Source organism: Aptenodytes forsteri, unplaced genomic scaffold (genome assembly GCF_000699145.1).
Source record: "Aptenodytes forsteri isolate BGI_AS27 unplaced genomic scaffold, ASM69914v1 Scaffold88, whole genome shotgun sequence".
In the NCBI taxonomy this organism is placed as follows: domain Eukaryota; kingdom Metazoa; phylum Chordata; class Aves; order Sphenisciformes; family Spheniscidae; genus Aptenodytes; species Aptenodytes forsteri.
The window spans coordinates 2,148,623-2,160,158 of record NW_008795948.1 but is presented as its reverse complement, the minus strand read 5'-3'; the positions used below and the strand labels follow the sequence as shown (position 1 = coordinate 2,160,158).

Sequence of the window (11,536 nt, the reverse complement as noted above, 5' to 3'; positions counted from 1 at the left end):
TCCAACCTAAACCTCCCCTGGCGCAACTTGAGGCCATTTCCTCTCGTCCTATCGCTAGTTACTTGGGAGAAGAGACCGACACCCACCTCGCTACAACCTCCTTTCAGGTAGTTGTAGAGCGCAATGAGGTCTCCTCTCAGCCTCCTCTTCTCCAGGCTAAACCACCCCAGTTCCCTCAGCTGCTCCTCATAAGACTTGTGCTCTAGACCCTTCACCAGCATCGTTGCTCTTCTTTGGACGCACTCCAACACCTCAATGTCCTTCTTTTAGTGAGGGGCCCAAAACTGAACACAGTATTCGAGGTGCGGCCTCACCAGTGCCGAGTACAGGGGCACGGTCACTTCCCTACTCCTGCTGGCCACACTGTTTCTGATACAGGCCAGGATGCCATTGGCCTTCTTGGCCGCCTGGGCACACTGCTGGCTCATATTCAGCTGGCTGTTGATCAACACCCCCAGGTCCTTTTCTGCCAGGCAGCTTTCCAGCCATTCTTCCCCAAGCCTGTAGCGCTGCATGGGGTTGTTGTGGCCGAAATGCAGGACCCGGCACTTGGCCTTGTTGAATCTCATACAGTTGGCCTCAGCCCATCGATCCAGCCTGTCCAGATCCTTCTGCAGAGCCTTCCTTCCCTCAAGCAGATCAACACTGCCGCCCAACTTGGTGTCGTCTGCAAACTTACTGAGGGTGCACTCGATCCCCTCGTCCAGATCATGGGAGTGGTGGAGAGAAAGATGTGTAGGTCTGAGTGCCAGTGGTCTCAGAACAAATAAATGGAATGCTGTACTAAGTTGAGTGGATGGCAGAGTATTCTCTTGAATGCAGACTATAGGCATCTACCAGTCAGTTTTCAGACAGAAGGATCCTTTGTAGTTAGCTGGAAGGCCAGAAAATTCCAACCGTACAAGTCCTATATGTAGAGGATTCTTAATAGCACATATTATTTACTGAACTAATGCTTATCTTGGTTTTTTTGGCTTTAAATAATGAGATAACTTTTTACAGGTAAAACAAAGTAGCATCAGTTTACTAGTTCATCTGCAAATCATCTTTTATCTAATTATATTAATCTTGTGACATTTGATCCAAAGTAGTTTTAAGCCAGGCTCTGGTTCATGCCGTATTTTCTGCTCTTTAATCTGTTCCAAGTATTTCCGAATGATAGGAGTCACTAGTATTGAACCAGTGTTGTCTTCTAATGAATACTCTCATTGGATGTATTAGGATAAAGCTGTGGCTGAACCAGTAAGTCGACTGCTGGAATCAACCCTAAGAAGCACCCATATGCCAAGTCGGATTGGAGCTCTGCATGGAATTCTTTATATCCTTGAGTGTGACTTGCTTGATGAGACAGCAAAGCAACTCATTCCAATTATCAGCGAGTATCTGCTCTCCAATTTGAGAGGAGTAGCACAGTAAGACTCTTCCCCCTCCACCCCCCACCCCCAAACTGTTGCATGCTTATGTGTGAACAAAAGGGCTCTTTATGGTTTGCTGTTGTCAGTATGTTTTAGAGCAGGCTGTTGTATCAAGCAGGCTTTGGCATTTTCATTGAAAATATCAGCCAATTTTAGGTTTGATTTACAGAAGCGAAAGGATATTTGAGGGTGAGAACTGTTTGATAGCTCAGTCTTTTGTCTCTTTGGTAAGTTGTGTTCCCTAAACCTTATTTTTCTGTCAAAAGGCATACTCTTTGAATAAGACTTGCAGGATCAGTAATGAAGTTTATTTCTCCTAAACAAGTTAGGCAATGATAGCTTGTAATTATATTGCTGAAAAATTTCTTGTGTTGCACTGGATTTCCATGATAACCAGTGCTCTCTTACGGCATCTCGGTGATACTTTGTGTGATTTTTTTTTTTTAAATTGCATAAATTTCATGTGAAAAAATACTTAGTGTTTTTAAGGATTGCTTATATTGTTTCTATTTGTGACCTAGACAACTTTGATGTAAGTGACCACTAGTGTTTTTGCTTACTTACAGTTGTGTGAATATCCATAACCAACAGCACATCTTGGTAATGTGTGCAGCTGCTTTCTATTTGATTGAGAATTACCCACTTGATGTAGGGCCTGAATTCTCTGCAGGAATTATACAGGTATGTTGTGATGCCTCCAATCACAGGTGGTCATGTAATCTGGGATCACCACATAGCTATCTTTAATGCTTAACTTGATTATTGTGGTGTAGGTATGCTTTTGGGTTTAGTTTCATTAGGTTTTCTTAATACTTGATGCAGTTCCATACTAGCTGCAGTGGTATGGTGCTAGAAGATGACCTAAATACACCTTAAAAACAGGTAGTTGGCTTTTTTCTTTGTCAGATGTGTGGTGTCATGGTGTCTGGAAGTGATGAATCAACGCCATCCATTATTTATCACTGTGTCCTGAGAGGATTAGAACGACTCCTTCTTTCAGAGCAACTGTCTAGGCTGGATAGTGAATCGTTGGTTAAACTGAGTGTTGACAGAGTGAATGTGCAGAGCCCCCACAGAGCAATGGCAGCACTTGGATTAATGCTGACTTGCATGTACACAGGTATTTATGGGGTTTTTTTATACCTTTGATCTGCTGAGAGACTAACTTACTAACAGTGCTAAATTATTTTTGTTACCAAGGATAAAAAGGTCTTATTTTAGCATTCACAGTAAACTTGTAACAAATTATTTTGGTTTAGGAAAGGAAAAAATCAGCCCCAGTCGTACCACAGATGCAAATCCTGCTGCTCCCGACAGTGAATCTGTGATTGTAGCTATGGAACGAGTGTCTGTCCTTTTTGATAGGTAAGAGGATAAAATGTGTAATGGGGCCATGGGAGGGAAATGATTCTGTCTGGCACTGTGTGGTCACTTGTCCATTTGACAGTTCTAATATTTAATTAATGATGTTTCTCTGCTTACCACTGCTTAAAATTGATACTTCTAGTATGCACAGTAACACTGATGGAATTGCTGAAGGCAGCACAAATGTACAGGAATGTAAATGGAAAACAGACATGTCCTAACTGATACTGTGTGTTGTACAAACCACAATACTTTATAAATGTATTTCCAGCTCCCTTCAGGTCAAACTCTTAAGTGCTTTTCAGGATGTCTTCTGCATAATCAAGGATATAAATCCAGTTTACGGGAAATAATCTTTCAAACCACCCTAAGAGTTTAAAACCTTTTTCTTCTTCCCCCACCCAAGTGTTGCTCTTTCCAAGGCTGTTAAGTAATTGCAGTGGAAGGATACAATAAAACTTCTGTATTCACATGGAACTCATTTAACAAAATATTTCAAAACCCCTGTTTTGATCTGACAATCTCAAGCTGTCTTAAGTGAGCATAGCATGTTAGATTTTGCATAGTAGTTTGTGGGATAATGGTTTACACTTTTTAAAGTGTTCAGTGGTTTTTCCATAAAACTGGATGAGGGTTTCACTTCTGCACTCAGTGAGAACAGAACTAGAGCAGTGCTTGAGTGCTTTTGAAAATATCACTCCTAAGAGTTAGCAAAACAAATGTGAATATTACGAGAAGAAAATAACTTTTGGGGGGAATAATCACACAATGGTAACTTGATCTTGACATATCAACAGATGCAGCCTTTATCAGGAAGACTTTCCAATCAGTGTTATTTAAGTAAAATTGTCTTTAAGTTGAAGTATCTTTTCCCCTCTTCACAGTGCAGTGCAACTTGCTTTTTCTGTTTGATGTATTGGTCATCCTGGTCTTGAATAAAAAATGCAAAGATGTCATGAGTGGAAATGAGTGTAATGAGTGTTCTGCTTAGAAGTGGTCTTTTCTCTGACAACTAGGAGTAGTGATCTCCCTGTCCTTTTTTGTTCTTGTTTAGTTTTTAAGCATTCCTATTATTAAATCTTGTCTCTGATGCAATTCCAGAGCTTCAAAAAATGTTGACTATTTAAAAAAAGGGGGGGGGGGAGCACACAACACCTGTAACAACTTCTAATAGCTTTGATAGACCTCTTTGGGTAGAATGTTAGAGTAAGATTACATGAAGACTTGGGTTCCTCAGTGTTGAAGACTTTTTTGTCTATCTAGAGATTAAAGTAAAATGTTCTTTCTATTGCCAATTAAATTGGAAAAGAACGAGATATTTACTGGAATTCAATCATAAAATATGTTCTTTTTTTATTATTTTCAGGATCAGGAAGGGATTTCCTTTTGAAGCTAGAGTAGTGGCTCCGGTCCTTCCCCCGTTCCTTGATGACTTTTTCCCCCCACAAGACATAATGAATAAAGTTATTGGAGAATTTTTATCCAATCAGCAGCCTTACCCGCAATTCATGGCAACAGTAGTTTATAAGGTAGTGTTTATATTTTTCTTAAATGTTTTGGAAGATTTCTAAATAACTGACAGCTCAATTGGAGGAGCAAATAACAATTTTGTTAGATCTAACAAACCAGTTGCAGTGATTGAGCTGTACTGCTGCGAGCTCTGTCTTCCGGGCAACATGGAGGGCTAGAATCACCATGTTGCCCGGAAGACAAAGCTCGCAGCAGTACAGTTCAATCACTGATAATTGGAAAATAAGAGAAAATTAATAGTTGTGGTCCTGGTGCTCAGACTCTTTAGATTTCAAGGAGCCAGCCCAGGTCATCTGGCCTTGTGAACTCTACAGTCAAGCTCCTGTGGACTCAGTTGGGCTTCTGGGTATTTTGCTCTTCAGCACCTACTTACTGGACTCATGCATCACTTGAGAGTGCATGTGCACACCACATTTGATGTATAAAAATAGACACCAGACAAGTCTTGCATTTCTGTGTGTTTACTTCAGTTTGGCACAGATGTCATGAGTCCAGCTGGATCCTGGCTGACTCTTTTGCAAAATCTCTTTGTCTAGGCATTGTGTTCATTAATTCTTTACACTCAGAGTTGTCTCCAGGAATCCGGTTTGTGAACCTGAGCTTTGTAGCTGGGGAGAACCTTTGCAAGAGAAACTAAACTCTTTCCCATGTCTGTCTACCACGTCTTTATTCCTGTGTAAAATGCTTTTTGCAGGTATTCCAGACGCTACATAGTACTGGACAGTCCTCAATGGTCCGTGACTGGGTGATGCTGTCTCTCTCTAATTTCACGCAAAGAACACCTGTGGCAATGGCAATGTGGAGTCTTTCCTGTTTTTTTGTCAGTGCTTCTACCAGTCCATGGATTTCGGCAATGTATCCTAAAAAGACTGAATGTTTGCCATGTCTGGGTAAATATAGTGAATCTGTAAAGCACATTGATAGCCTTGAAGGATAAGAGTACAAGTTTAACACACAAAAAAGGCAGATTTACTGTAGTTAGTAGTGGTGTATATCCTTTGTGCTATTGGTGCCTCACGTTTGAGGGGAAAAAAGAGAACTTCTAAACAGATCATGGGAATGAAGTTACCTAAAACTACTGTTTTAAGATCCGTTCCTTGTGACTATGCAAGATGATTGGGAAAGTCCTTACTTTGAAGGACTTTGTAAAAGCTTCACCAGATAGCTTTGCAGGGACCTTTAAAAGCTTTGTTCTATATTCCTTCTGCAAGATAAAATATATTAAAAAAACAAACAAACCCCAAAACCAAACTCAAATTTAAGAAAATTATCATCTACATACAAACCGTATTTTGCAAGTGTTCCCCTGGAGGTGCACTGCAGTAATAGTGAGCTTTGGCAATGCAATGACATCAGCCAAATAAGTTGGAACAGCCAAAAGACATAAGTGGTATCAGTGCTGGGTTTATTTAAAAACAAACAAACAACCCCAAACAAACAGAAAAATAACTGCATTTCATGACTAGGCCAAAAAGTGGCCATATATCATGTTTGAAACTTCCTAATGACTCTTAATCTCAGCAATGCTCTTTAGCTGTCAGCAGTTGACTGTGGTGCTGATTGCACTGTTTGCTCCAGTGGATAAAGAAAACTACTGCTAGGTTAAAATTTCTGGGGATAAGAAATTGCGTGAAGTTAATGAAGAAATATCATTTCTGTAGTAGCAGTCTAATTGATATGTGACAGTATTCTGCACTTTAACATCGTCGGTGAACTCCAAAAATACACCATTTTATTGGAGAACAGTGTTTAAAGTGCTATACCAAAAGATGAGCAACTTCCGTCATCATAGGACCTTAACTTATATTTCAGTCTTCCACATGTTATCAGCAGAATGGGAAAATCTGAGCAAGTGGATGTTAACATCTTCTGTTTGGTGGCCATAGACTTTTACCGACATCAGATAGATGAAGAATTAGATCGAAGGGCCTTTCAGTCGGTGTTTGAGGTGGTAGCGTCTCCAGGAACCCCATATCATCGCCTACTAACTTGTTTGCAGAATGTCCACAAGGTTACAGCATGTTGAGCATCCTGAAATGTGATGGAACTGCATGACTAGTGTCAGAATCTGATGTGAATTATGGGGAATGCAAGATCAAGAAAGTATCTGGGGTTGCATTTGTGATAAATATGGACCTGCCAGTTTTACTTCTGCAATGTGTGGACAAGTGCTCTGCAGCACTGGAAGTCACCTGAAAAGTCTAGTGTAGTTCTTGTTGTTGTTCTTGTTGTTGTTGTTGACACCAGGCACCTGTGAGGGGAAAGAAATATGTCAATGTTTTTCAAGTGGTGTTTGGGACTAACCTGAGACACATTTACTAACTGTAAAATACGAGCAAGTACTACAATGTCAAGGTAACTGGCATTACTCTTCCTAATGTTTAGCTGAAGCCACTGTGTTGCAGCTGGTAAGAAACTGACAGAAAGACTGTTATTGCAAGCTGCGGTCATTAGAAAATGTCATAGTTTTATGTACATGTATATACTGTTGTGCAGTACAGAATAGAAATTGTTTCCTAATGACTCTCCCAAACAAGGAAAAGAGAAAATGGCTTTCATGAGTTACACTTACAGCATGTAATTCCTCTCTGGACTTTCTGATACCCTGTGGTGTATGTGTTGGTGATATCGGAGATATAGTGCACATACGTAACCACACTTTTTTTTTTCTTCTCAGGATTTAAAATTTGAGTACAGTATATCAGTAAAAGAAATTTTAACTTAAATATTTCTATATCATGTACAGTGTGTAAAATTGTAAGGTGTGGTGCATGAGCTGTGCTGTAATTTGAGATGAACAGAAGCCACACTACTGAATGTCTTGACATCTGTATTGTCCTCTTTTTTTTTCCTTGTGCTTGAATTCATGTTCCTTTTGGAAATCCATCTTAATGTACAGATTACATCTTGTTTTGCATCTCACTTCAAGAAAAAGTGCTTTAAAACTGGATTATGTTGATTAATTTGTCTTGAGAGACTGTACTAAGGAGGCATTCTTGTGATCTACTTTACTGTAGCTTCTTTTGAATTCCTTTATTTCAAGACATAACAGTAAAAGAGAGGACTAGTTACTCTGGATCAGCCTTTTGTATACTTAAGAAACTGCTCTTATTTGCTGCACAGCATTTTAGGACACAAAATGGTGCAAGCTCCCCAGTAGTCAATAACCATTTGACCTTTCCTAACTGAGACCATGGAGTCATCTGGATTCAAATCACTCTCATTTTAAAAAAATTATGCTAGCAGTTAAGAATCAGAAGGCTGCTGTGGTCTACTTTGGGACTGGCTAAGGTGTTAGATTACACAACCTCTTTTACTACCTGTTGTATACTTAATGCTTTAGACACAAACACAGTACAAATATCCATGAATTTTAGGACACTGCACAGGGCCAGATTTAGCTTTTACCACCCGGGGAACCCCATTGATTCCTAAGCTTTGCATAGGGGAATCTAGCGCAGCATTTGTCTTTAGTTGTATTTGTTATGATTCTTTAATTATAGAGAAATGATACCTTGGTTCTCAGTCACGTCCTATATTTAACCTCTGTTCATTTTCTTATCACACCTTTTGGTGACACTTGGAAAAATGAGATAGTGTTGTCAGGAGGAGCATGTACTGTATGTATTTCTGTATATAATGTATATGTTGAAATTATACACATGTGACAACATTTAATGTATACAGATGTGTATATTTGTATTTATTAAACCCATGTATTTAAACTAACTCCAATCTAGACCAAAAATTGTTGCTTCTGCCCATAAATTGATTACAAAGGAATTGTCCACTGGTGTCACTTCCTTTTAGAAACCGATAGAGGAAACTGATAGTATGGGCAGTAGAAACAACTGTAGATGTTGCTGTATTCAGCTCTCTACAGATCTTACTATCTAGAGCAATTATTTCTGCCTTTAGTTGGATTACTCTTCTTTCTTGGGCCACAGCACTGTGGTGATTTTTTTAAAAGAAACTGAACAGGAGTTCAGAAAAAGGTTTAAGAAAATAGATGCTGTTTGAAAGTTTTTGAGTTATATTGGAAATTATCTTAGTTCTGATAAGAGACAAATTCAAGGCAGTGAGATATAATGCCCTGTGTTTTTCACTAAGGGTAGTATAGATCACTGTTCCCTTTTGTAACCACCAGTGATTGTTTTGTACTGTAAACCCCCACACCAGTCAGTTTTTGTACGATATATAGTTTAAGTGAAGATATTTTTGTAAGCTATTTTCCAAAATTTAAAATAGATTTTAATATATTTTCTAAGCATCGGGTTAGTCATATTCTCACCATATAACAATATATGTTGTGTTACAAACTGTTAAATTCTTCATCATTTTAAGCTCCTCATGATTTAACACAGAATAGCTGGTTACTTTACCTTGGGATAATGGGAGCTAGACCCTTTATGAAACTTTCCAAAGCAATTTGGGACTTGCCATAGAATCTCTTCAATCAGTGAAGGAATACATTGAATTAAGCAGTCAGCATGGCTGGATGAAAAACATCAGATGTGACAGACCCCCTTTCCTCAAATGCCTGTTGCTGGCCTTCAAGCAAATATTTGCATTACCTATTTCAAGTCAAGCTTAAGAGCTGATGCAGTCAGTTCTAACCTCACACAGATTCACTGGTAGTAATAACTCCATCTGTTTTAACCTCTCTTGGAGATTTGTTGTAGTATACCTCCTGAAATGTGTTCTAAGTGTCTAAAGGAGGGCACCTCCTCTTAGGAAATTCTCAGTGACCTGAAGGGAATGTAACTTAAGGGTCTTCCTAGTGTGGAAACACACACCAGTAGTGCTTCAAATCTAACATTTCACCTGCAGCACACTTTTTCCTGTCTACTTCCTAGACATGCTTTCCCCACCCTCACTTCTTTTGGAGTGAAATCATATTTAAAATCACTCCTGCCTGCTTCTAGTGACAAGAGCCAAGAGGTATGCAATGGGGACAGTAACAGCAAAACAATAGCCACTAAGAAATACCAATGTTGGATTTAAAGCAAAAACAATAAATCACTTGTCCCTTGAGATTGACTTAATGCAAAATTTTATTTCACAGAATGTTTTTAACTTGCTGTAGACAGAAAGCTAATTCTGAAAATCAGGCTGTTCAGTTTTTCACTGAGAACAGGGTAGAAATGTGTTTGGGCTTAAGACTTGCATTCGGTGTCCTGGCTAACCAAAGCAAACAGTTTTCCGCTGTGCTTTGCAGTGGAACTGGCTTCTTTACAACCTTACAAGATTAGAGGTATGGCATGATTGGGAGCATACTTAAGACAGATTAGTGTTTAAAACTTCATTTACAATTCAGTTGTCAAAGAACCTACTTTACTAAATCTATAATGTGGCCCTCTTTTAAGAGCACTGTATGCTAGCCAACTTTTTATAAATAGTTTTTGGGCCAGCTACCCACTGGCCCATTAAATAAAGTTTGATTGTGTTTCATTTCGGCATGTCCCCTCCCTTGCAGTGAGTGCAAGAGCGAGGAATTGGAAACTACAGCCCATTGTAAACCAGTTCTTATTTGCGGGATTCAAAGTATTTTCTTTACTATTTATGCTCTTTGCTAGTTGAAATTGAATGTGAGTTTCTTTAAATCTTCTCAAGTGTATACTCAGATGTTGTTTCTTGCCTAAAGCATCTAGTAAATGATTGTGTATTACTTTTGCTTTGGTAGGAATGCCTTCTCAGCACCAAGACATTGCTTGTTTCTTAACCACCAGCAGCATTCCTAAAGCAGCGAGTAATGAATGAACAGATTTAGATCAAAGTGGGGAACAAGTGGAACCTTTTGGGTTAAAAGTAATTTGTTGATATTTAGTAGATTTGCCTTAAGAGCATTCTGTCTTGCCATTCTCCTTTTTAAATGGCTGTTAACTTTATATAGCAGATAAGGAGGTTGTGTCAAAAACACTGCAAAGACAGTTCTTCAAGAGCAGCAGACCTGGTTTGTCTTAAGATTTTGTGGAGCTGTCACAGCTAAGCACTTATGCTTCCTAAATAAAAGAAATTTTAGGGTATAATGAGCAATAAATATAGCAATAAGCAGTTTAAATTTGGTCATTCAGGATCTTACCCGGTGGTTGAAAGGGATGGGGTGGGAGAAAAAGGGGGACTGATTCAAGTACATTCATTGCATAAAGCAGACTCTTTCCATGTACAATCCCGACTAAACTTTCTACTAAAGGTAGAAATCAACTAAGTGACAATGGTAGGTGCTTTGCTCTTTTAAAACAATTTTGGTTATAAGGATACAACTGATGAAAGTTAGAGCAAAGTACTTCGGTAGTTTTTAGGTAGTTTAATTATTTTAAAGTGAAAGCAAGCTGCTGTAAGAACTAGAGTAAGCAATGTAGCACAATTTTGGGAAAGTCCAATATGCTAATTTTACCTAATATTGAGATTTCAGGTGAACTCTTTGTGTATGCTACCTTAAAGTATCCATTGAAAATCTTGAGAATCCCACAGTCGTACCCAGGAGAGCATCTATCGTATGTCAAGTTTTAGCTGTATTCAAATCAACTGGGTATAAATGCTGCAGAGCATTTGTGAAGCATGTGCTGCTTTTTGTCATGTGCATTTTGTGTGAGCTTATCATTCCCATCAGTCTGTGTATGCATACCATCAAGTTGGATCAACCTGCCGAAGGATAAGGTAACGCACCCTGTGGTGTTGTCTTGTACAGTTTGAGGGCAATGATGAGCAAAAGCTTGGAGCCCCAACCCCAAAAGCAGTTGTACTCAAAGGAAAAGGAAAACATATAATTTTAGATGTATGTTTAAGTTTAAAAAAAAAAATGCTGAAAATACTGCACATTGAAACTAAAAGAGAAAATAAAATATAACTATTACTGTAAGTGATTTTTCTCTGGTTATTTAAAAAAAGTCTTGATGCATTCTTACTGTAGTTTTTCCCCAGTATCTTTTCCTTTTTAGCAAATTTCAAATACGGAGTATTTTAAAAATATGCAAGGATACTTGAACTCTTTGCAAATGTAGGTATGCGTCACAATCACAGTGCTCTTTGCAATGAACAAAGAAGCATCACAATTGAGCTTTTAATTGTATCTAATAGTCATGCTTGCCAAAACTTCTCTGGGGTTCTAGATGAGATCAGAAAACACAGAATTTAAGTGTACAGCTGTATTTGTGAATGAGGGCGTATTTATTTGCAGCAGTCCGGGGCGGGGGGGGGGGGGTGATGGGCGTTTCCCAGGGAAA

General features: G+C 38.9%; 1 protein-coding gene across 1 annotated transcript in view; it reads left to right on the top strand.

Moving 5' to 3' along the window:
• The window catches only part of HTT (huntingtin), an 85,515-nt gene extending 77,183 nt beyond the window's left edge, over nt 1-8,332 (top strand). Inside the window, exons 61-67 of the mRNA XM_009285380.2 lie at nt 1,222-1,412; nt 1,982-2,096; nt 2,322-2,535; nt 2,675-2,780; nt 4,147-4,309; nt 5,005-5,165; nt 6,123-8,332. Of these exons, the coding sequence (XP_009283655.1) occupies nt 1,222-1,412; nt 1,982-2,096; nt 2,322-2,535; nt 2,675-2,780; nt 4,147-4,309; nt 5,005-5,165; nt 6,123-6,336 (1,164 nt within the window). The 3' untranslated portion in view covers nt 6,337-8,332. The remainder of the gene's footprint in view (nt 1-1,221; nt 1,413-1,981; nt 2,097-2,321; nt 2,536-2,674; nt 2,781-4,146; nt 4,310-5,004; nt 5,166-6,122) is intronic.
• Nucleotides 8,333-11,536: the final 3,204 nt, after the last annotated feature.